Below are 25,149 nucleotides of genomic sequence, written 5' to 3'. Positions count from 1 at the left end.
CCCTTCTCTCTCCCTCCTTCTCCCTATCTCCCCCATCCTCTCTCCCTCTCCCTCTCTTCCCCCTTTCTCTAAAAAAAAGGACTGTTGACATCTTAAGTGAACTAACTTGTATAGTAGTGTTCCCCGTTGTGGGGGATACATTTCAAGACCTCTAGTGGATACCTGAAACTGCAGATAATACTGAATCATATGTATATGTTTGTTTTTTTCTGTACATATATATCTATGATAAAGTTAAATTTCTAAATTAGGCCTGACCTGTGGTGGTGCAGTGGATAAAGCATTGATTGACCTGGAACACTGAGGTCGCCAGTTCGAAACCCTGGGCTTGCCTGGCACATATGGGAGTTGATGCTTCCTGCTCCTCCCTCCTTCTCTCTCTCTCTCTCTCTCTCTCCTATAAAAATGAATAAATAAAATTAAATAAAAAATTTTAATTTCTAAATTGGCACAATAAGAGACAACAATAATAAAATAGAACAATTATAACCGTAAAATAGGGGTTAATTGAACACAAGCACTGTAATTCCTTGACAGTCAATCTGATAACCAAGATAACTACTAAAACACTCATGAAGGTTGCTGTACATCTTGGATGTGCTGGACAAAGGGATGGTTCACGTCCCAGGCAGAATGGAGCAGTGGTTCAAGATTGCATCGCACTACTCAGAACGGCATGCAATTTAAAACTTATGAATTTTTTATTTCTGGAATTTTCTATTTAATATTTTCTGTAGTTGACTGGAAAGTCAATTGGAAAGTGAAATCCCGGATAAGGGGGGATTACTGTAATAAGAAAGTCTTGAGTATGTAAAATTTCTCTTTTCTTTTTACATTGAAATAGATGTTTCTCTGTTTTTATAGGAAAAAAAGGATCTTTAGTCTATTCTGATATCATTAGGTGTGGAAGCTTCCATAAAGTGTGGAAGCTGATCACTTGTTACAGTTACATTTACATGTTCATAGTAATCAACATTTATGGTATTTTCTCCAAGAATCACGATTTCAAATTACACTTCCTTTTTGTAGAGTAACCCATACCTAGAATTTTTTGAAAGCAAGTGCTCACAAAACAAATTTGTTTTTGAGAGTGTGTTTATTAAAACTGGGCAGTAAAACAAGGAAGGACCTAGGATAGAAGGAGCAACAGGAGAGGAACTAGGAGCGACTGCTTTAGCTCTCCAGAAATGTTGTGGGAGAAAGTGAGCCACAGCAGGGCCGGTGTCAGCTCACTGGACGGGGAGAGAAACGGGGCATGGGAGGCAGGTTCAGGGGTCAGCCCAGGTCGAGCTGCCGCTGCTCGTTGTTCCCCTGGCTGCAAGTCTTGCGGAGAAAAGGAAAACTCACTCAGGAAGGAGATTCAAGTGGGCCTGGCCCAGGAAGTCACCTGGCTCAAAACAATTTTTTTTTTAGAGAGAGAGAAGTGAGGAGAGAAGAATAGGAAACATCAACTTGTAGTACAGTTGCTTCTCATATGTGCAGGCAAGCCCAGGGTTTTGAACTGGCGACTTTAGCATTCCAGGTTGTCAGTTGATACACTGTACCACCACAGGCCAGACCAAGCAATTTTTTAAATTCAGTGTATTCACAATAAAAGTGAAATTAATATGGAAGAGAAATTCACAGGCATGAGTAAGAAAATTTTGTAAAAGAATGAAGAGAGACTTGCTATCTGGGTATTAGAACATAATATAAAACCATAGAAATTACAGCTGTGCGGTATTGGCACAATAATAGACAAATAGGAAAATTAAAATGAGAAGACTGCACAGAAATAGGTCAGTATGCGTAAATGGGAATTTTCTATATGAAGAGGCATTTCACATCACTAGGGAAAGAGTAGACTATTATAGTTAATAAGTGGTGTTGGAACAATTGGATATGCATCTTTATATACTATATATAAACATCAAAATTAAAAGAATATTAGGGAGAAATACCCCTTTGGTTGTGGGGACAGTCTTTCTAAGTAAGAAACAAAAGCTTGAAAGCCATGAATTTATTTTTTTTTTTAAAGAAAAACTTAGGAAATGATAAGGCATAGTAAGAAAAATTAGACAAGCATTAGAATGGAAGATAATATGTACAATTTATGTAGCAGATAAAGTGTAACACCTGAATGTATAAAAATTTGCCTACCAAAAACTATGAATAGAAGCCAGTACACAAATAGGAATGGCTAGTAAACATGAGGGGTGTTCAACTCTATTAGTAATCAGAGAAATTCATCTTTCAGATAACCATTTTTCACATATCAGATGGCAAAAAAGAAAATTAAAAGATTGATAAACAGAATTGCCAAAGATGGAAACATGAGTATTCTCACATACCATTAGAAGGACAAATAAAATTGGTAATTGTTACAGATACTTGAAGGGTGTCCTTCAACAAAAATGTTCATGCATATATATATATAATGGTGTAAATTTGGAAATAGTAAATATATTCCTTCATTAGAAATAATTAAATTATGATATCTTTTTTTTTTTTTTTTTTTTTTTTTTTGCATTTTTCCGAAGCTGGAAACGGGGAGGCAGTCAGACAGACTCCCACATGCACCCTACCAGGATCCACCCGGCATGCCCACCAGGGGGCGATGCTCTGTCCCTCTGGGGCGTCGCTCTGTTGCATCCAGAGCTATCCTAGCGCCTGAGGCAGAGGCCACAGAGCCATCCTCAGTGCCTGGGCCATCTTTGCTCCAGTGGAGCCTTGGCTGCAGGAAGGGAAGAGAGAGACAGAGAGGAAGGAGAGGGGGAGGGATGGAGAAGCAGATGGGTGCTTCTCCTGTGTGCCCTGGCTGGGAATCAAACCCGGGACTCCTGCACGCCAGGCTGACGCTCTACCACTGAGCCAACTGGCCAGGGCCCATAATATTTTTTAAATAAAATAGATTTAAAGGTACTAACATAGAGCACAAACAATGGCATTAAGTGAAAAAAAAATGTCATAAGATAATACTTACACAATATGATCCCACCCTGGCCAGGTATACCGATAGTTCAGTTGTTTAGAGCTATGTCCCAGTATGCCAAGGTCAAGGGTTCAGACCACAGTCAGGGCATGTACAAAAATCAACCGACGAATGCATGGATGAGTGGAACGACAAATCAGTGTCTCTCTTTCTCCCCCTTCCTCTTTCTAAAAAATATTGATAATAATATCCCAATTATGTCTACATATACAATAGATACTATATATACTTAGAGATATTTTTGTGCACAGAAATTGGTCTAGAATATTGTGAGATATTTTAGGATTTGAGGAGACCAACAGGACAGACAGTAAACAGTAACTTTCTTATAAAAACTTTTGAAACAGCTTTGGTTAATAAAATAAAAATATATACTGAAAGATTGTAGCATGATTCTGGTTTCCTGTTTTAATCAGTTTTTGCAAGATCTAAAATGTGATGATCTGTGAACAGTCACATGAATTTAACTTGTTATATCAGTAAACCATGAGGAGTTTCTGAATGGAGAGAGATGACAAATTTTTCTTGCCTTATACTTGAACTACCAGGGCTGTCATATATATCATATATTGTTTTTTAACTTGTCTGTATATATATATATTTTTAATTTAAAACTCTTTATTTTATTTTTTTACAGAGACAGAGAGAGTGAGGGATAGACAGGGACAGACAGACAGGAATGGAGAGAGATGAGAAGCATCAATCATTAGTTTTTCGTTGTGACACCTTAGTTGTTCATTGATTGCTTTCTCATATGTGCCTTGACCGTGGGCCTTCAGCGAACCAAGTAACCCCTTGCTTGAGCCAGCGACCTTGGGTCCAAACTGGTGAATTTTTGCTCAAACCAGATGAGCCTGCGCTCAAGCTGGCGACCTCGGGGTCTCGAACCTGGGTCTTCCGTATCCCAGTCTGATGCTCTATCCACTGCGCCACCGCCTGGTCAGGCTTGTCTGTATATTTTTAAAAATATATTTGTATTTTATATATCTTAAATGTCTGTATGATACTTAGGCTTTAAATATGAATCAATGCAGTTTTAGCTTTCTGATTGATACGCAACAGAATATTAATCCATTGAAAACCCCATGTAGGGATTTCATGTATATTTCAAAGATTTGTCAATTTTTTTAATTTTTTTTAGCCAGAGAGAGACAGACAGGAAGGGAGAGATGAGAAGTACCAACTCTCGTAGTAGTGACACTAGTTGTTTACTGATTGCTTTTTACATGTTCCTTGACTGGGGTGGGGGAGGGGCTCCAGCCAAGCTGGTGACCCCTTGCTCAAGCCAGTGACTTTGGGCTTCAAGCTGGCAACCCCAGACTCAAGCTGGTGAGCCCACACTCAAGTTGGTAACCTTGAGGTTTTGAACCTGGGTCCTCAGCATCCCAGGTTGATGTTCTGTTCACTATACGACCATATCAGGTTGTCAGATTTTTGTGTGTGTGTGCCTGACCTGTGGTGGTGCAGTAGATAAAATATCAGTCTAGAATGCTGAGGTTGCCTGTATGAAATCCCAGGCTTGCCTAATCACGGCACATAAGGAGAAGCAACTACAAGAGCTGATGCTTCCCATTCCCCCCTAACACTTCTCTCTTTCTCTCTCACTCTCTCTAAAATAAGAAAAAAATTTGTGTGTGTGTGTGTGTGTACTTTATAAAATTATATTGTGATTTGAGGTCTCTCTGACTTGGTACAAATTATGTTTGTATATATGTATGCATACCTAGTAAGAGAGAAAACTTCAAAATTATAACCTAGTCAAATTAAACAATATTTTATACTCTTGAAGATTTACCTTAAACTATGTTAAGTCATTGACATTTGTACCTTCACATGCAGACTAATGTCTAACATGGAAGCTTTTTAGCATTCACATTTGAAAGATTCTAATGTACATCCATTAAGCTTATAAAATAAGAGTTTTTATCTTCTGTTTTAGAACAAAAAACAAAAATTTTTTAATTTTCTCATTTTAGAAAGGAGGAAATATTACTCTTCCTGATAAAACTTTTCTAGAGTTACTCTGTCAAGGATGTTCTGGTGATATCAGAAGTGCAATAAACAGCCTCCAATTTTCTTCTTCAAAAGGTAACTATCGAAGATACATTTTTATAGCATTATATAGCTCAACTAACTTTTAATTGTTTATGAAATGAAATCAGAGTTAACATTTTAACTTATGATTTAACTTCTAATTTAACTCATTGATATATACCTATCTCCACTTTTTTTTATTAAGACAGTGTCATAAAATTATACATGTACACATGCATGCACATACCCCAAGAATACGTCATTGTCTATATCTGTATACCTGAGACAAAACCTGATTTGTTTATGTGGTTTGCTACTTTACCTCTCAAAGTTAATTTGGTTCCTGGGTGAAACTCCTGGCTCTCTCACTTAGTGACTTAATCTTACAAGTGACTAAATGTTTCTGTGCCTCTGTTTTCTCACCTTTATGTAAGAACCTGTCTCGAGAGTTGTATGAAGAGTAAGTGAAGTCATACTTGTAGAGTATTTATTCCAGTGGTTGATACATACTAAGGGTTCAATAAATGGCAAACTGTTAATAAATTTAATAATGTACTCATGTAGGTTTACTTTTGAATTTATTTCATAATTTATATATGGTATAAATTATGCTTAATAGATTTTTTCTTACTGATATGTAAAAAGGGTACATGGCCATCCTATAGTAATGAGATAGCTCCACTAATGGCAGAAGTTACTCAGATTTCTTCATGTATAAGATGTACCTTTTCTGAAAAATTTGGGGTCTGAAAACTGGGTGCATCTTATGCAGTGATTGTAGGGTTTTTTTACTTGCATTTCCCTCATTTTTGCGCTTGTTTTTGCTGCGCTCATTGTTGAAGACAGTAATTCGTCATCAGACACAGATGAGGACAAGCTAATGGATGGGAGTTTTGACAGTGATGATGAGTTGTATGAATTTTATGATGAATAAAACTTGAGTTCAATAGCTTTATGTAATACTTTTTTTTTTTTCAAATTTCCAGGCCAAAAATTAAGGTGTGTCTTATACATGGGAGTGTCATATACATGGGGAAATACAGTACATTTTTACTGTTAGTAGTCATAGTTTACTGTACACATCTTCATCAGAAAACATTTAACAAGTGACCTAGTTGATGCTTAACACTGAGAAATTGATCTTAAAAATTTTAAAGCCGCCCTGGCTGATGGCATAGTAGATATAGCATCGTCCTGAGTTGCCAAGGTCACCAGTTTGATCCCAGGGACTCTGGCTTGGTCCTGGTGTCACCAGTTTGATCCCAGGGTTGCTAGCTCGATCCTGAGGGCATCGGTTTGACCCCTTATGTCACTGGTTTGAGCCCTGGTCTGGGCACATATGAGAGGCAGTCAGTGGCACAACTTAGTGCAGTGGTCGGCAAACTGCTGCTTGAGCCTCACGCGGCTCTTTGGCCCTGAGTGTGACTTTTCCACAAAATACCACATGTGGACGCTACCTCGATAAGGAATGTACTTACCTATATAGTTTAAGTTTAAAAAATTTGGCTCTCAAAAGAAATTTCAATCGTTGTACTGTTGATATTTGGCTCTGTTGACTAATGAGTTTGCTGACCACTGACTTAGTGGAACAATGAATTGATGCTTCTCTATCCCTCCCTCCCTTTTTCCTCCCCTCCCTCTCTCTCTCTTCCTCTTTTTCTCTCTCCCCCCTCTCCCCCTCTCCCTCTCTCCTTCTCTCCCTCTATCCCTTTTTCTCCCCCCTTCCTCTCACAAATTAACAAAAAAATTAAAGGCCGTCTTTAGAGCTTACAAAATCCACCTGAAATACTAGTTTCTATGCCTAAGTGTAACATGTTCATCTAGGTTACATCCTTGTTTTTCAAAATAACTTCAGAGAAATATCCTAACACAAATGAAAACAGAATTCAGCTTATTTCTATAAAAACAAAGGTAAATGGTCCTTAGGTTCACTACTGGAATTATGGTTTTGGAAGGCTGAAGTGGGCCACTTTGGGATTCTAACTACAACTTTTAACATTATTGCTCTGAGCTCAGAAATTGCAAATGAAAGAAAATAAAATTTTTGAGCGGGTCCTTGGCAGGCTTGCTCGGTTGTGTTGAGCATTGGCCCAGTTTACGGACATCCCGGGTTCAGTTCCCAGTCAGGATGCACATTAGAAGCATCTGTCTACTTTTCTCCCCCTCCCTCTTCTCCTCCTTTCTTGCTTCCCCTCGAGCCAGTGGCTTGATTGGTTTGTGCATCGGCCTCAGGTACTGAGGATGGCACGATTGATTGAAGCATCAGCGCTAGATGGGGGTTGCCAGGTGGATCCCAATCAGGGTACATGCGGGAGTCTATCTCACTATCTCCCCTCTTCTTACTTAAAAAAAATTTTTTTGGCCCTGGCCAGTTGGCTCAGTGTCTATAAAGTGTCAGCCTAACGTGGAAATCCTGGGTTCGATTTCCGACCAGGGCACATAGGAGAGGTGCCCATCTGCTTCTCCACCCTTCTCACTCTCCTTTCTCTCTATCTCTTTTCCTCTCCCATAGCCAAGGCTCCATTGGAGCAAAGTTGGCCCGGGCACTGAGGATGGCTCCATGGCGTCCGCCTCAGGCGCTAGAATGGCTCCAGTTGCAACAGAGCAATGCCCCAGATGGGTAGAGCATCGCCCCCTAATGGGCATGCCAGGTGGATCCCGGTTGGGCACATGCGGGAGTCTGTCTCTCTGCCTCCCTCACTGCTTCTCACTTCAGAAAAATAGAAAAAATATTTTTTTTTGAGTGGGTCAGGAACTGTATTAACAGTGATGGTGTCTCTTGTGTGTGTGTGAAAGAGAGAGGGACAGATAGGGACAGACACACAGGAAGGGGGAGAGAGATAAGAAACATCAATTCTTCATCGTGGCACCTTAGTTGTTCATTGATTGCTTTCTCATATGTACGGGGGGGGGGGGCCTGCAGCAGAGCAAATGATCCCTTGCTCAAGCCAGAGATCTTGGGCCCAAGCCAGAAACCTTTGGGCTCAAGCTAGCGACCATGGGGTCATGTCTATGATCCCATGCTCAAGCTAGCGACGCCTTACTCTAGCTGGCAAGCCCGTGCTCAAATTGGCGACCTCGGAGTTTCAAACCTGTGTCCTCTGCGTCCCAGTATGACGCTCTATTCACTACGGCATGGTCTGGTCAGGCAGTATTTTTTTCTTTTTAATTTCATATCAGCCTAATAAACTAGACAATTTTAGTATTTAAGCCCAGAACCTGTGTTCTTTCTGCTATTCCACACTGCTTTTATTAAATGATAAATTCTGAGTTTTAAACAATACATTTGCCAATGAACTTTGACCACAAGCACATTCATAACTTGCAGACTGCCCAAATCAGTAGAAAGGTAATACAGAATAGTTGTTAAGCATGGATTGCAGAGTCAGATTGCCTGGATTTAAATCATTTATTGGCTGATGATCTTGAGCCAGTTACTTAAGCTCTTTATTTCTCATTACTTTGATCTTTATAATAGTTCTCCTAATAGAATTTTTATGAGGATAAAATTAATTAATACATCTCATGCACCAAACAGTACCTTGCACCTAACAACAAGTAATCAAGGTGATATGACTATTAGAGAATGTGTACATGTAAATTTGAAATCTGTGTCATGAAATACTTTTAGACGACGTTTAGTCTATTTTAATAGTTTAGGCAAAGGGGACTCTTGGTTCGTGTATTTTATAATTATTGTTTATTAGAAAAATGTATTTTAGTTAGAATACTTAGTGAACTATGCCTGAATGTTCTAGTTGTAGCTTTCATATTTTAATTTTATTTTAAATCTTGTACTTGGGTGTACATTGTTTAGGAAGGAACAATTTATGCCCAAGGAAGAAAGGAATGTCTTCATTAAAATCAGATGTTGCACTGTCAAAATCAGGACGAAGAAAAAAATCTGATAAGGTTTTTGAAAATCAAGAAGTTCAAGCTATTGGTGGAAAAGATGTTTCTCTCTTTCTCTTCAGAGCTTTGGGGAAAATACTGTATTCCAAAAGTAAGAAAACCTTATACATTTTTAAAAATTTGTTAGATATTAGTCTTACAGTTGAAATAAAATACCCCAAAAAAGTTTTAAAAAATTTTAATGTCATGTATTTAAATGTTTCGTTATCAGAAGGAACTAGGGCTGGTCAGATACTGTGTGGCAAGGCCTAAGCAGGAAAACGCACTTATCAAGATAGAGTACTTTTGGAATATGAATGGGATTAAACACAAAAACCACTATAGGCCATATTCATGTTTTTAAGTTTTTAAAATTACAGTTTGCCAAAGGTAAAATGTCAGTTCATCTAGAGTTTTGTTAGGGGCAAGTGTTGGTTGCCCAACCTGTCTTATCACTGAGCTCTGTCCGAAGGGCCCTAGACATATTGCCAGGGGACTTCAGGTTTCTCTGGATTCTTTTACATTTTTCTGGTGTCTTCACCAGACAAGCTGCTCTTGTTCCCAGCCAGAGATGTTCTTCCATTCTCTTCTGTCTTTAATGCTTGCTTCCTTTACCCCTTCACCCCTGTACCCCTGTGCCCCTGTGCCCCTATAATACATCTCTAAGCTCCTGTATTATCTCTACTTTCAGTAAAATCCCAAATTCCTGTTCTCTAAGTGAAAGATGCCAGTTTTCAGTCTTATGATCCTGAAGGAAGAAAATTGAGATTTCTTTTTTTATTATTGATGTGATTTTTATAGAGAATAAAAGTTTGCACCGATTTAAAAAAAAGTCATTGCTATAGTTTATAACAGTTTTATATGTTATAACAAAAAGTAAGTCATCATGATGAATAATTTTTAAAAAGTCTTAGTGTACAGTATTCTCAGTATTCCCTGGGGTAGTTTTTCAAGTCTCTTGTAAAATAGCTACATCAGTGAGTCACAGCTAGTCTTAACAGACCTTTGCTGAAGCCTCATGCTTATCACGCCTGTTACTATCTGAGATTGTTTTCTGTTCGCCAAAAACCGAGTTGTTTCAAACTACTGTTTTTATCTTCCTATAAAACTGTGACTGCCTCTTATACCTGCTTTTCACCTATCTGCTTTGTTGAAAATTGGGAATGACATTAAAAAATGAAATAAATGGAAATGATACATACAGGCACCACTGGGGTGGAGGTGAAGACACACCTCTGTCCCTGGCTCTGCTGACCTCTGAGGCTCAGTGACCTCCACTGATTCTTTACCTTCCACCCTCCCTTCTTCTCCTCAGTAATTCATAACCTCTTCTCTTGCATTAGGGAATGGGGTTTGCTGATTTCTCCTGTGGAGAGCAGCATCTTCCTACATACTAAATAAAGCAGTAAAGACCTCTATAATGAGATGAGAATCAAAAGAAAGCAACTCAGAACTGGAAAGGTGAAATGTGAAGTAATTTAAGAATATGCTGGGCCTGTGATGGTGCAGTGGATAGAGTGCTGACCTGGAACACCGAGGTTGCCAGTTGAAACAAAACCCTGGGCTTGCCTAGTCAAGACACATACGACAAGCAACCAGCTGGACATTAAAAACAGCTTGAGTGAAGCAATCAAATAAAATCTAAGAAAAAAAAGTGGAATACTTTTTTTTTTTTTTTTTTCAAATATGGAACGCTTCACGAATTTGCGTGTCATCCTTGCGCAGGGGCCATGCTAATCTTCTCTTATCGTTCCAATTTTAGTATATGTGCTGCCGAAGCGAGCACTGGAATACTTTTAATTCCAGAAATGCCATAATCTAAGCCTCAGAATTCTCTATTTTTTCTGGCTAATAGGCAACTCACATAAGCTGCCAGTTATTTTGTGTGTGTTTTTAACAGCTCACTTGTGTTTTTGAATTACGTGCCTAAAGTACTAAAAAACCTTCAAATGAGAGGTGCTATATAATTATACAGATGATATTTTTAATCCAGAAATTTTTTATAGGAGCGTCTTTAACAGAATTAGACTCGCCTCGATTGCCTTCCCATTTATCAGAGTATGACCGGGATACGTTACTTGTTCATCCTGAGGTAAAGTGTGAAGTCTTTCATAACAGTACTACTTACAAGATGCGTTATTTACATTTGTGGGCATACACACTTGGCCACTGCATTTTTACCAAAATTATATATGTATGCTTCTTTTTTTTATAGGAAGTAGTAGAAATGTCACACATGCCAGGAGAGTTATTTAATTTATACCTTCACCAAAACTACATAGATTTCTTCATGGAAATAGATGATCTTGTGAGAGCCAGTGAATTTCTGAGTTTTGCAGATATCATCAGTGGTGACTGGAATGTAAGAACCTTTGACTTAAATGTTTTGGTTTTTGAATATTTCCTCAGAATTGAGAAAGAAATTTTACTTTTATTCTTCATTATTTGACATGATTTTATGTAACTTCCTAATAACTGAGAAAATTAATTTATCCAATTTAGTGTCTGTAATGAAACTTTAGCAGTTAATCTGATTTTTCCGGTGGTAATACAGTATAACACTTAATTTTTTCTAAGTTTTCTGATTATAAAATTAATAGGTACTCATTTTGACAGCCATTAAAAAATGGATAGAAGTAAAATAACTGCTACTCTCTTATGCTTTTTGCTAGTTTTTAAATTATTTTTAATACATTTGAAATTATTCCTTATAAAATTTGTGTTTTTTCTTAACATTTTCACACTACTATGGCCACTAGCCACGTGTAGCTGCTCAGATTAGATTAAGATTCATTTTTGTAGATACACAGCCACATGTTCAGCATTTGATCGTATAGCTGGTAGCTACTATATTGAACAACCCATATGCAAAACATTTATCATAGAAAGTGCTATTGGTTAACACTGTTTTGATATATTAATATTTGTGTTATAAATGTTGAAATAACATTAATAATTAAAATTAGAAAAGATACAATAAAAATTTCTTGATATAGGGTCTCATTAGTTGCATTATTCAGCAGTTGTATATATTTGCTTAGTTTTTTTATATTGCTTTTTATCTTGAAATTTTCCAACCTATAGACAAATTGAAAGAATAGTACGATGAATACCTATATACCTTTAACTTTTTTTTTTTTTTTTGTATTTTTCTGAAGTTGGAAACGGAGAGGCAGTCAGACTGACTCCCGCATGTGCCCGACCGGGATCCACCCAGCACGCCCACCAGGGGGCGATGCTCTGCCCATCTGGGGCGTCGCTCTGTTGCGACCAGAGCCGTTCTAGCGCCTGAGGCAGAGGCCACAGAGCCATCCTCAGCGCCCGGGCAAACTTTGCTCCATTGGAGCCTTGGCTGCAGGAGGGGAAGAGAGAGACAGAGAGGAAGGAGAGGGGGAGGGGTGGAGAAGCAGATGGGCGCTTCTCCTGTGTGCCCTGGCCGGGAATTGAACCCGGGACTTCTGCACTCCAGGCCGATGCTCTACCACTGAGCCAACCGGCCATGGCTATACCTTTAACTTTTGTTAACCAGTTTTTCACATTTTGCCACATTTGCTTAATCTCTATTTATTTACACATTTGTTTTAGCTGAATAATTGGAAAGTAATTACAAACATCATGACACTGAATACTTAACTATGCATAATAACATTATTATAAGCATAATAGCATAACATCTAAGAAAATTAACATTAGCTTACTGCCCTTATTTTGATTTCCCCAGTTGTTTCAAAATGTATTTAAAGTTGTTTCTCGCTCTGGCCTGGAAGCTCAGTTGGTTAGAGTGTCATCCTGATACACCGAGGTTGCAGGTTTAATCCCGTCAGAGCACATATAAGAATCTCCCAGTGAAAGCATAGATGGTAGTGCAACAAGTTGATGTTTCTCTTTCTTCCTCTCTCTCTCCCTTCCTCTCTGTAGAATCATATTTTTTTTTAAATTAAAATAGAGTTGTTTCTCCCACTCTCATCCAAGATCCAATCAGAGTTTACACATAGCATTTGATTATTTTATTTCTTAGTTTTGCTTTAAATAGTCTTGTAGCATACTATTTTTAGGGCTGCATTATGTTGAAAAAAAAGTTAACATACAGTAACTAAATCAGGTTCGTCTTTTTTGGTGTTAGTAGTACCAATATTTTGTAAGTCTCTTGTTTTCTTTATTTTATGTCTTGCCTCCCTTTTTAGACACGCTCTTTACTCAGTGAATATAGTACTTCTATAGCTACAAGAGGTGTGATACATTCCAACAAAGCCCGAGGATTTGCTCATTGCCAAGGAGGGGGATCAAGTTTTCGACCATTGCACAAACCCCAGTGGTTTTTCATAAATAAAAAGGTAAAAAAAAGAAATTATACACTTTCCATAGGTGAACTTCATGGCATGTGAATTACATGTCAATAATGCTGTTTCTTTTTTAAGTTAAATAAAAATGGTGTTTCATTTTTAGTAGGAAATACTTGGTGAGGACCACAATTTTCTTTAAATTATGATAAAACATAAAAGAATAATCTTAAGTGAGTAGTCATTTCTTAGGGAAAAACACTCAACATTTGAAAGCCCATACCTATTTTATTAGTTGACTATTATTGAAAATAAATCCTAGCTTTGCCTTTAACCAGCTGGACAAGTTACTTTACCTAACAATTAATAAGTGTGTGCAGTTAGTTTCCATGGCTGTAAATGGAGAGGATTGAATTCAAGGCTGACAACAGGTAGCACACAAGTTGATAATAAGACACAGAGGTTTTTTTTAATGAATTGTCCATCATCAAAAGTTAGTGTATAGCCTGACCTGTGGTGGCGCAGTGGATAAAGCGTCGACCTGGAAATGCTGAGATCACCGGTTCGAAACCCTGGGCTTGCCTGGTCAAGGCACATATGGGAGTTGATGCTTCCAGCTCCTCCCCCCTTCTCTCTCTCTGTCTCTCTCTCCTCTCTAAAAAATGAATAAATAAAGTTAAAAAAAAAAAAGTTAGTGTATTGCCCTGGCTGATAGCTCGGTTGTTAGAGCATTGTCCCAATACACAGGGGTTGCTGGTTCGATCCCCAGTCAGGGCATATGCAGGAACAGATCGATGTTCCTGTCTCTCTCTCCCTTTCTCTCTCTCTGAAATCAATAAATTTAATAATAAATAAATAATAAAAATTAGTATAAAAATTATGATTCAGACATGGGTTTCTGACTTCAGAGTTTCTGAAATCTCCTGGAAAAAAAGAAAAAGGAAAGTAAGGCAACACTGGCCCATATTTTTACATGCAGCAATCTGCTCAAGCTGAGTGGGATCTGCCCTTGGGGCCGGGGGTGGTAGGTACTGCTGCCCCCAGCTGTCCCACTGCACTGATGCAGATTGCCTCCTGGCTCCTGTAGCATCTGAATCTGTGACCCCCTGGACACGGGCACCTCTAAGATGTCTTCTGTTTCTAAAATTATATGGCTAAGTGTGAGCCTATAATTCATAACCTAAGAAATTTCAACAGATTACTTTGAAGAATTTTATGACTTCTAAGCAACTTATAAATCCCTTGTTGACTTACTTTGCTCTTAGAGCATATAAACATTAATTTTGCCTTATAGTTACATATGATTATCTCCCTGAGTCTGTAAGCTCCTTGAAAGCAAGATTGTGTTTCTCTCCTTCACCTAGCATTGCACCTGCGTTAACTGAAGAAAGTAAGTTCTTTCATTGAGAAACAATATCCTTGCCTAATTTGTGATGTGTGTATATTCATAAACAGAATTCTTTTGATTTTAAGTGTTTTTTCCATCTACCTTAAGTTTTTAAAAAAATTCTTATTGTTCTTCATCAAATATAAAATAGTTGTGTCGGTAAAATGCTTTATTAGGTAATGTGAGCATAGTTACAAAGAATTAGATAAACTCTTAAAAGTATATTTGTAGTATATAAGCATACACACTTTTATAATACAATAAAAGTGTATGCAGGAATACATATCCATGTTTTCTATTTTATTTCATCCTTTTTTGTTCTTCTTTACAGTATCGGGAAAATTGCCTGGCAGCAAAAGCACTTTTTTCTGACTTCTGCTTACCAGCTTTATGCCTACAAACTCAGCTGTTGCCATACCTTGCTTTGCTAACCATTCCAATGAGAAATCAAGGTAATAAAATGGGTTTTTATTGTCTCTAAGAAGTAGTGTTTTATAACATTATCTTTTTATAGGTCAACTCATTGCTGTAGACTGATGAAACTAAGTTTTTTCCCTTATTTTTTATCTAGAATTAACATGATTTTTGATTAAAAAAGAAAGAACTAAAAAGATACAGAAGTATATAAAATAAAACTGGGCCCTGGCCGGTTGGCTCAGCGGTAGAGCGTCGGCCTAGCGTGTGGAGGACCCGGTTCGATTCCCGGCCAGGGCACACAGGAGAAGCGCCCATTTGCTTCTCCACCCCTCCGCCGCGCTTTCCTCTCTGTCTCTCTCTTCCCCTCCCGCAGCCAAGGCTCCATTGGAGCAGGGATGGCCCGGGCGCTGGGGATGGCTCTGTGGCCTCTGCCCCAGGCGCTAGAGTGGCTCTGGTCGCAACATGGCGATGCCCAGGATGGGCAGAGCATCGCCCCCTGGTGGGCAGAGCGTCGCCCCATGGTGGGCGTGCCGGGTGGATCCCGGTCGGGCGCATGCGGGAGTCTGTCTGACTGTCTCTCCCTGTTTCCAGCTTCAGAAAAATGAAAAAAAATTAAAAAAATAAAATAAAATGGCTTTATTAAAAAATAAATAAATAAATAAATAATTAAACTGAAAGTCCCCTATAACCACAGGCAATTTCTTTTGACAGACTAGTGTAAATTCTTCCATACATTTTTCTGTGCATATACAAATACTAGATATACACTTTAATTGACTATGTCACTTACCATGGATCGTGTTCCTTATTTTATAAATTAGTGCTAAAGCTGTTCTGGAGACAAGGAAGTCCAAAATCAGTGCACTAGCAGATCCGTTGTCTGGTGAGGGTCTGCTTCCTAGTTTGCAGGTGTTTGTCTTGTTTTCTCACATGGTAGAGCAGAGCAAGAGAGAGCTGTCTCTGGGGTTCCTTTTATAAGGGCACTAATTCCATTTATGACTTTAATAAGGGCACTAATTCCATCCTCATGCCTTAACTACCTCACAAGAAAATAATAATAATAATAATAATTACCACACAAGACTCCACCTACTAAAACCGTCACATTGTGGGGTTAGGATTTCAAATACATGAATTTGAGGGGACATTCAGTTCATAAAGTGACAAAGTTTGAGTATATTCAGGTTAACTCATGTTTTTTCAAAATGTGTAATTTTATTTAATCTTATTGATTGATATTGTTTAAAGATACCGTTTGCCTTATAACTGATCAAGGGAGAGGATTATAGAGTGTCTACCTTTATACAATGGGAGTCTCATCTTGTGACAGAGTATTAATACTTAAAGTTTTAAAATACATTCTACATTCATAGTTAGAAGCAGATGATTTTTGAATAGTAGACATGATTAATCTGTGGGTCAGAACCCAGAGATTTCTCTATTCTTGCCTATTAAATATTTTGAAGATCATACTAGTTTTTTTAAACTTTATTTTGAAATAATTTAAAACTTAGAGAAAAGTTGTGAAGATAGTATGAAAGAATTCTTGTTTAGCCTTCACCGGGATTCCTCAGTGTTCAGTTTTTACCGTGTTTACCTTTTATCTCTCTGTCTCTTTCTTCCTTCCTTTCTTTTTTATTTATTTTTTTAATTGAGGTTGGGAAGAGGCAGACAGACTCCTGCATGCACCCCAGCAAGAATCCACCCACAAGCCCCCTACAGGGTGATGCTCTGCCCATCTGGGGCGTTGCTCCATTGCTCAGCAACTGAGCTCTTTTTAGTGCCTGAGTCAAATGCCATGGAGCCATCCTCAGCACCCCGGGCCAACTTGCTCCAGTCGAGCCATGACAGGGGAAGAGAGAGAGAGAGAAGTGAGAGGGGTGGAGGAGGAGAAGCAGATGGGCGTTTCTCCTGTGTGCCCTGACTGGGAATGAACTCAGGACATCTGCACGCAAGGCTGACGCTTTACCACTGAGCCAACCAGCCAAGGTCTCTCTCTTTATATCAACTTGCCACACATACATGTTTTTTTTATGAATCATGTTTGAGTAAATCGCAGATATCATACCCTTTATTCTTAAACACTTCAGCATGTACTTTCAGAAAACAAGGATATTTCTACATAACTACAACATACACATCAAAATCAAGAAATTAACTTTTACACACTATTACCATCTAATTTATACACTCCATTCAGAGTTTGCCAGTTGTCCTAGATAATTTCCTTTGTAAAATAACAATGAGAACTTGTTCTTTTTCTTGTCCAGAATCCAGTGCAAATCACATGATGTATTTAGTTACCATGTCTCTTTAGTCTCCTCTGATCTGGAACAACGTACCTTAGTCTTTCTTTGTCAGTGACAGTTTTGAAGCATATAGCACAGTTGCAATGTACAGAATGTTCCCCCTGTTTAGGTTTGTCTGATGATTCCTTATGAGTGGATTCCTCATGTGCTTTTGGCAGGAATGCCACAGAAGTGATGCTCTGTTCTTCTCAGTGCATCATATCAAGAGAATATGATGTCTATTTATACTGTTACTGATAAGTTAACCTTTAATAAGATGATATCTCAGGTTTTCTAATGTAAAGTTATTTTATGGAGAAATACTCTGAGACTATGTAAGTATCCTATTTCTCATTAAAATTTCACCTACTAGTCAGAGAATCTTTTGCTTATTTCCTAAATCTGTGATGGTTGATAAACGGTGATTTTTCTGATAGCATTATTTCTTCTACATTTGTGTTAATACTATAAGGTATTGCTTTGCCTTCCTTCCATTTATTTGTTTATATGACTGTGGACTCCAATTTCTCGTTTTTTCAGTTGTAGTTCCTTGTGTTCATTATTTATTTTGGTCTCAAATTGTTCAGATTTGGCCAGTGCAGGTTGCTTCAAAGTAACTCTGTGCATTTGGTGTGCATCTGTTAACTCTTTGAGTACTTTCTTTCTGATACAAAATCATCCAATATCATTTTATACTTTCCGTGCTGCAGTGCTAGAACCAGGACTTCCATGGAGCCATGGTTCCTTTTAGTGAGAAGGTATTCAGAAATCAGTATTTGGCACTAGGTATGCTCATTGTTACTGGACTGTCAGTGTTTGTAGGCTTTTTCAGTGGAACAAAGTTAGGAAGTGTGTGTGTGTGTGTGTGTGTGTGTGTGTTTGCATCAGTACCTTCAATTTCAGTCTAACACCACTCAGTTTAACCTTTCCCCCCTAAGTATCTCTTCCTTCTTTCCTTCCTTATTGAACAATGAAAAACCTATCTCCCATTTTGCTAAATATTTTAGCATCTCCTGACAGTGAAGGCTGGTCCTTTGGTTCCAGCCCTACTGCCACCAACTTGCGTTGGCACAACTGGCCTTGTTCTGTGTCCCCACTGCTGGCTTTGGGATCAAGAATCAGTGTGATTAGCAAGGGTCTCCTTGGACCAGGAGCACCAGCATCACCTGGAAGCTTGAGAGAAATGTAGAATCTTGGGCTTCACCCAGTAACTAATGAATAAATGTGCATTTTAACAAGATTCTCCAGAGGATTCTTCCACAGCCCATTTGGAAGAGTTGAGGAGTGCTAGTTTAGATTACTTACATTGGGATCATCTGGAGAATCATTCATCCTCTAGTTAAAAATTCAGACTCCAGGATCACAACTCTTAAATTTTCTGTTTTTTTAAAAATTGTGATTGCATTAGTAGTGGGGTTTTTTAAAAGGTAACTAAGACCCTCAAAGTGTTGGATTTGCAAAACTTTAAGAGGTTTAAATAATTTAGTCAAAAATAGGATGTTTGTTTGCCCTAACCAGGCAGTGATGCAGTGGATAGAACATCGGACTGGGACTAGGATGTGGAGGACCCAGGTTTGAGACCCCGAGGTTGCCAGCTTATGCGTGGGCTCATCTGGTTTGAGCAAAGCTCACCAGCTTGGACCCAAGGTCGCTGGCTCGAGCAAGGGGTTACTCAGTCTGCTGAAGGCCCATGGTCAAGGCACATATGAGAAAGCAATCAATGAACAACTAAGGTGTCGCAAACGAAAAACTGATGATTGATGCTTCTCTCTCCGTTTCTCTCTGTCCCTATTTATCCCTCATAGACCTCGGGGTTTTGAACCTGGGTCCTCCGCATCCCAGTCTGATGCTCTGTCCACTGCACCACCGCCTGTCAGGCTGTTTGGCTCTTCTTTATATGAAATTTTATCCCATTTCTTTCATTTTCTGTGTTACATTATTTCAGACATTATTTCTTCCATATTTTTTTCTGCTTCTTTCTCTTTTCTAGTCCTCCATTAGTGTTTGTTGGGATGCTTAAAGGTATCCCACAGTGGTAGCTTTGTTCATTTTTCTTCATTCAGTTTTCTCTCTTCATTTGTACCGTCTTTGTCAATCTGTGTTCAAGTTAACTATTTCTTCGGCAAGTTCAAATCTACTGTTGGGCCTCTCTAGTGATTTATTTTGGCTATGGGACTTTTCAGCTCTAGAATTTCCATTTGGTTCTTCCTGTAATTTTCTGTCTTTATTGATATTCTCTATTTGATGAGGCATTGTCATTATAGCTCCCTTTGCTTTCTTAAGCATGGTTTCCATTTGGTCTTTGAACATATCTGCAGTGGCTCCTTTGAAGTCTTTGTCTATTAAATTCTGGGCCCTCTTAGTTTCTGTTACCCATCCTTTTCCTGTGTATTACGGCTGATACTTTTTTTTTAAGTTTTTTTTTTCTTTATTCATTTTTAGAGAGGAGAGAGAGAGGGAGAGAGAGAGAGACAGAGAGAGAGAAGGGGGGGGGAGCTGGAAGCATCAACTCCCATATGTGCCTTGACCAGGCAAGCCCAGGGTTTTGAACCGGCGACCTCAGCATTTCCAGGTCGACGCATTATCCACTGCGCCACCACAGGTCAGGCTTTTTTAAGTTTTTTAAAATGTTTAATTTATGATTTTAGAGAGAGAGGAAGGGAGAGAGACAGGAACATCTATCTGTTTCTATATGTGCCCTGACCAGGGATCGAACCAGCAACCTCTACACTTCGGGACTACACTCTAAACAACCGAGCTGCCCCACCAAGGTGGGGTCACACTTTCTTGTTTCTTTGCATAGTAACAATGTTTTGTTAAAAACTGGACGTTGTAGCCTGACCAGGCGGTGGTGCAGTGGATAGAGCGTCAGACCGGGATGCAGAGGACCCAGGTTCGAGACCCCGAGCTCACCAGCTTGAGCACGGGCTCATCTGGTTTGAGCAAAAGCCCACCAGCTTGAACCCAAGGTCACTGGCTCCAGCAAAGGGTTACTCGGTCTGCTGAAGGCCCACGGTCAAGGCACATATGAGAAAGCAATCAATGAACAGCTAAGGTGTTGCAACGTGCAATGAAAAACTAATGATTGATACTTCTCATCTCTCTTCATTCCTGTCTGTCTGTCCCTGTCTATTCCTCTCTCTGACTCACTGTCTCTGTAAAAAAACAAAAAACAAACAAAAAAAACTGGACATTGTAGGTAATATGTTGTAGCAACTCTGGATACTGATTTTCCTTCACCCTCTGGGGCTTGTTTTTATAATTGGTATTTGTTTAGTGATTTAGCTAAACTATTTTAATGAAGTCTGCTTCCCTCTGCAGTGTGAGGCCTTTGTCACTCCTTAAAAAGCTCAGCCTTGGGCATGCCCACAGTTACCTTGTGATGACAGTGGGTTTTAGCAGGGCTCTCTTTGACTTTATTTCTTCTTGCTTTATTTCTTGGTTAAACTGTCTGCCTTGTTTGGCATCTAACCCACCTGTTATGCTCCACTAATTCCTAGTTGATTGGTTTATTGTTTTCAGCAGTGCCAGGGGCATAAATTATTCTATAGCTTGGTTGAATTTGGGCAGGTGTAGAGTTGAGGCACATCTCTGAGATTTGTTCTCCCCAGAAGGTTTCTTCTTAGTTGTCTCTTTCTCTGGTTCTTTCTTATGAAGTATCTGGCTTATGTTTAGCTGTTGCTCTTAATTAAGAGGAGCCATTGATTTTAAGATGTCTTTTGGCCCTGACCAGTTGGTTCAGTGGATAGAGTGTCAGCCAGAGTTCAGACATCCTGGGTTCAATCCCGGGTCAGGACACACATGAGAAGCGACCATTTGCTTCTCTTCTTTTCCCCCTTACCCCCTCTCTTCCCCTCTCTCAACCAGTGGCTAGATTAGTTCAAGCATCAGCTCCAGGCGCTGAGGATAGCTTGGTTGGTCCGAACATTGTTTCCCAGATAGGGGTTGCCAGATGGATCCTGGTTGGGACACATGTGGAAGTCTGTTTCTCTATCACCCCTCCTCTCACTTAAAAAAAAAAAGAAAGAAAAAGAAGTATGTCTCTTAAGCTTGAGCTTCCCCACACTGTTTTAAATAAAGTCAGTTTCTTTGGTAGGGCTTCAGAACTCTCCCTTCATATGGGATGCCTCTTTCCCCTGAATAAAATTGCTGAGCCTCTCTTCTGGGTGGGTATTCAACTGGAGGTAGCCTCTGAACATCTTGGCTTGGCCTCTCCCAGTGCACACCCTCTGCCCTACGAATGAGCTGAGGCAAAGGTCATTGCAATTTGAGGAGAAGGGAGTATTCTCGGCCTGCTGTGTCTCTGGAGTAGAACTTCCATACTTTAGGTGGGGGCTTGGGGCTGGGTGGTGAAAGGAGGCCCCAAACTCTTGGCTGACCACACTTACCAGGAGGGAGCCCTTTGTTGGCTGCACCCAGCTGGAGCAAGTCTCCCTAAAAGCAAGGAGGGGAAGAAGCAGGTCATTGCTCAAATGCTGCAGATTCTTGTTAGATTGATTACTTTGAATGTTTCCTCACAACATAAAATTTACCATCTTAAACCATTTTTAAGTAGTGTTAAGCATTGTTGTGCAGCAAATCTCCAAAATTTGTCACCTTGTAAAACTGCAATTGTACACATTAAATACTAACTACTCCCCCACTCTTACCCCGACTCCTGCCAATACCACCTACCTTCTGTTTAGGAGTTAACTGCTCTAGGGACTGCACAAAAGTGGAATAATATATTTGGGTTTTTTTGTGATTGGCTTATTTCACATAGCTTGTCATCAAGGTTTGTTCATGTGTAGAATGTGTCAGAATTTCTTTTTTTTTTTTGTATTTTTCTGAAGCTGGAAATGGGGAGGCAGTCAGACAGACTCCCGCATGCGCCCAACTGGGATCCACCCGGCACGCCCACCATTTGGAGAAATGTCTGTTCAAGGCTTTTTAAAAATCTGTTTCAGCTCAGATTTCTTGTATTTTTTCTGAAGGGGGCGATGCTCTGCCCATCTGGGGCATCGCTCCATTGCGACCAGAGCCACTCCAGCGCCTGAGGCAGAGGCCACGGAGCCATCCCCAGCACCTGGGCCATCCTTGTTCCAATGGAGCTTCGGCTGCGGGAGGGGAAGAGAGAGACAGAGGGGAAAGAGAGGGGGAGGGTCGGAGAAGCAGATGGGCGCTTCTCCTGTGTGCCCTGGCTGGGAATCAAACCCGGGACTTCCACACGCCAGGCCGACGCTCTACCACTGAGCCAACCGGCTAGGGCCTGGTATTTCCTTTTTAAGCCTAAATAATATTGTTTGTATATACCACATTTTGTTGATCCATTCATCTGGACATGTATGTTGCTTCCACCTTTTGGCTTTTGTGAGTAGTACTGCTGTGAACCTAGGTATACACATAAGTCTAAAAATCCTACTTTTAGTTCTTTTGATGTATACCCAGAAGTGCAAGTATGAGATCATATACTAATTCTATTTTTAACTTTTTTTTTTTTTGTATTTTTTCTGAAGCTGGAAACAGGGAGGCAGTCAGACAGACTCCCGCATGTGCCCGACTGGGATCCACTCAGCATGCCCACCAGGGGGCAATGCTCTGCCCATCTAGGGTGTCGCTCTGTTGCAACCAGAGCCATTCTAGCACCTGAGGCAGAGGCCATAGAGCCATCCTCAGTGCCCGGGCCAACATTGCTCCAGTGGAGCCTCAGCTGCAGGAGGGGAAGAGAGAGACAGAGAGGAAGGAGAGGGGGAGGGGTGGAGAAGCAGATGGGTGCTTCTCCTGTGTGCCCTGGCTGGGAATTGAACCCGGGACACCTGCACGCCAGGCCGACACTCTACCACTGAGCCTAACGGCCATGGCCTATTTTTAACTTTTTAAGGCTTTTTAAGCCTTACCATTTTCCACATCAGCTACACCATTTTATATTCCCAGCAGCTATGCAGAGGGATTTCAATTTCCCTACATTCTTGCTAAACCTTTTTGTTTTCTGGGGTTTTTTTTTTTTTTTTTTTTTTTTTTTGCATTTTTTCTTTTTGCATTTTTTTCTTTCTGAAGCTGGAAACAGGGAGAGACAGTCAGACAGACTCCCGCATGCGCCCGACCGGGATCCACCCGGCACGCCCACCAGGGGTGACGCTCTGCCCACCAGGGGGCGATGCTCTGCCCATCCTGGGCGTCGCCATGTTGCGACCCTCCTGGGTGTCGCCATGTTGCGACCAGAGCCACTCTAGCGCCTGGGGCAGAGGCCAAGGAGCCATCCCCAGCGCCCGGGCCATCTTTGCTCCAATGGAGCCTTGGCTGCGGGAGGGGAAGAGAGAGACAGAGAGGAAGGCGCGGCGGAGGGGTGGAGAAGCAAATGGGCGCTTCTCCCATGTGCCCTGGCCGGGAATCGAACCCGGGTCCTCAGCACGCTAGGCCGACGCTCTACCGCTGAGCCAACCGGCCAGGGCCGGTTTTTGTTTTTTTTATAGAAGTCATCTTAAGGGGTATGAAATGGTATCTTGTGATTTTAATTTACATTTTCCTATGATTAATGATTTTGAGAATCTTTTTATTTTTTTTTTATTTTTTATTTTTTTTCATTTTTCTGAAGCTGGAAACAGGGAGAGACAGTCAGACAGACTCCCGCATGCGCCCGACCGGGATCCACCCGGCACGCCCACCATGGGGCGACGCTCTGCCCACCAGGGGGCGATGCTCTGCCCATCCTGGGCGTCGCCATGTTGCGACCAGAGCCACTCTAGCGCCTGAGGCAGAGGCCACAGAGCCATCCCCAGCGCCCGGGCCATCTTTGCTCCAATGGAGCCTCAGCTGCAGGAGGGGAAGAGAGAGACAGAGAGGAAAGCGCGGTGGAGGGGTGGAGAAGCAAATGGGCGCTTCTCCTGTGTGCCCTGGCCGGGAATCGAACCCGGGTCCTCTGCACGCTAGGCCGATGCTCTACTGCTGAGCCAACAGGCCAGGGCCTTTGAGAATCTTTTAACGTGTTTAATTGGCCTTTTATATATCTTCTTTGGAGAAATGTCTATTCAAGGCTTTTTAAAAATCTGTTTCAGCTCAGATTTCTTTTATCCAAGATATTGGAAGACTTCCTCTGAAGCGACACTTTGGAAGGTAAGCTGATAGGTTTGACTTTTTGTTTTTGAAGTGAGAGGAGGGGAGCTAGTGAGACAGACTCCCACATTCACCTCGATCAGGATCCACTTGGCAACCTGTCTGGGGCCGATGTTTGAATCAACTGAGCAATTTTTAGCACCTGATGTGACATGCTTGGACTCATAGAACCATCCTCAGCTCCTGGAGCTGACACTTGAACCAATCAAACCACTGGCTGTGGGAGGGGAAAAGGGAGAGAAGGGGGAGAATAATGCAGAGAGAAGCAGGTGGTCGCTTCTCTTGTGTACCCTGACTGGGAATCAAACCTGGGAAGTCTATACCCCAGGCTGATGTTCTATCCACTGAGCCACCAGCTGGGGCAGTTTAATTTTCAAAGAGCTATTACTGAATTGTCCACTGTGTTATCTATTCAGTATCAATCAGTGTCTATAAAATTGAAGAAATACATACTGGGCCCAGTGAATAAAGACCATATGATTGCATTGTAGACCCATCATTTTACTACATATAAAACATATTTTCACCACCTTACAATGAAATATCAGGCTAAATAGAATCATGGAATCCCCAAAACAGAGGAATCTTTAAAGTCCTCTAGTTCAACAAATCTTGTATACCCCTTTTCAGCTTTCCTGTCAAGAGATTTTTTTTAGCCTATGTTTGAAGTCTGCAGTAACCAAGAACTACCTCAAAAGCACTGTCTTTTATTTTCTTATCATAGAAAATTCAGACAAGTGAGAAAATACAGATGCTATACAGAGATAAACCTGTATCTATATTATTCAT

The 25,149-nt window shown here is 40.4% G+C and overlaps 1 protein-coding gene and 1 non-coding gene across 7 annotated transcripts in view; one reads left to right on the top strand and one right to left on the bottom strand.

Moving 5' to 3' along the window:
- Positions 1 to 25,149, top strand: part of RAD17 (RAD17 checkpoint clamp loader component) — a 43,826-nt gene that overhangs the window by 16,143 nt on the left and 2,534 nt on the right. For 5 of the 6 annotated variants that reach the window (XM_066241923.1, XM_066241914.1, XM_066241933.1 and 2 more), the window contains 7 exons: positions 4,948 to 5,059; positions 8,823 to 9,008; positions 10,903 to 10,988; positions 11,112 to 11,258; positions 13,081 to 13,230; positions 14,895 to 15,015; positions 24,303 to 24,360. In XM_066241923.1, the coding sequence (XP_066098020.1) occupies positions 4,948 to 5,059; positions 8,823 to 9,008; positions 10,903 to 10,988; positions 11,112 to 11,258; positions 13,081 to 13,230; positions 14,895 to 15,015; positions 24,303 to 24,360 (860 nt within the window). The remainder of the gene's footprint in view (positions 1 to 4,947; positions 5,060 to 8,822; positions 9,009 to 10,902; positions 10,989 to 11,111; positions 11,259 to 13,080; positions 13,231 to 14,894; positions 15,016 to 24,302; positions 24,361 to 25,149) is intronic. The other variant, XM_066241961.1, reaches the window with a different exon arrangement.
- Positions 10,577 to 10,682, bottom strand: LOC136321607 (U6 spliceosomal RNA). The gene has a single exon (XR_010728754.1). It is a non-coding gene; the product is annotated as a U6 spliceosomal RNA (small nuclear RNA).

This window comes from Saccopteryx bilineata, chromosome 1, assembly GCF_036850765.1.
Source record: "Saccopteryx bilineata isolate mSacBil1 chromosome 1, mSacBil1_pri_phased_curated, whole genome shotgun sequence".
In the NCBI taxonomy this organism is placed as follows: Eukaryota; Metazoa; Chordata; class Mammalia; order Chiroptera; family Emballonuridae; genus Saccopteryx; species Saccopteryx bilineata.
Note: the sequence above shows the minus strand (reverse complement) of the source record. Positions and strands in the feature narration are given on the sequence as shown.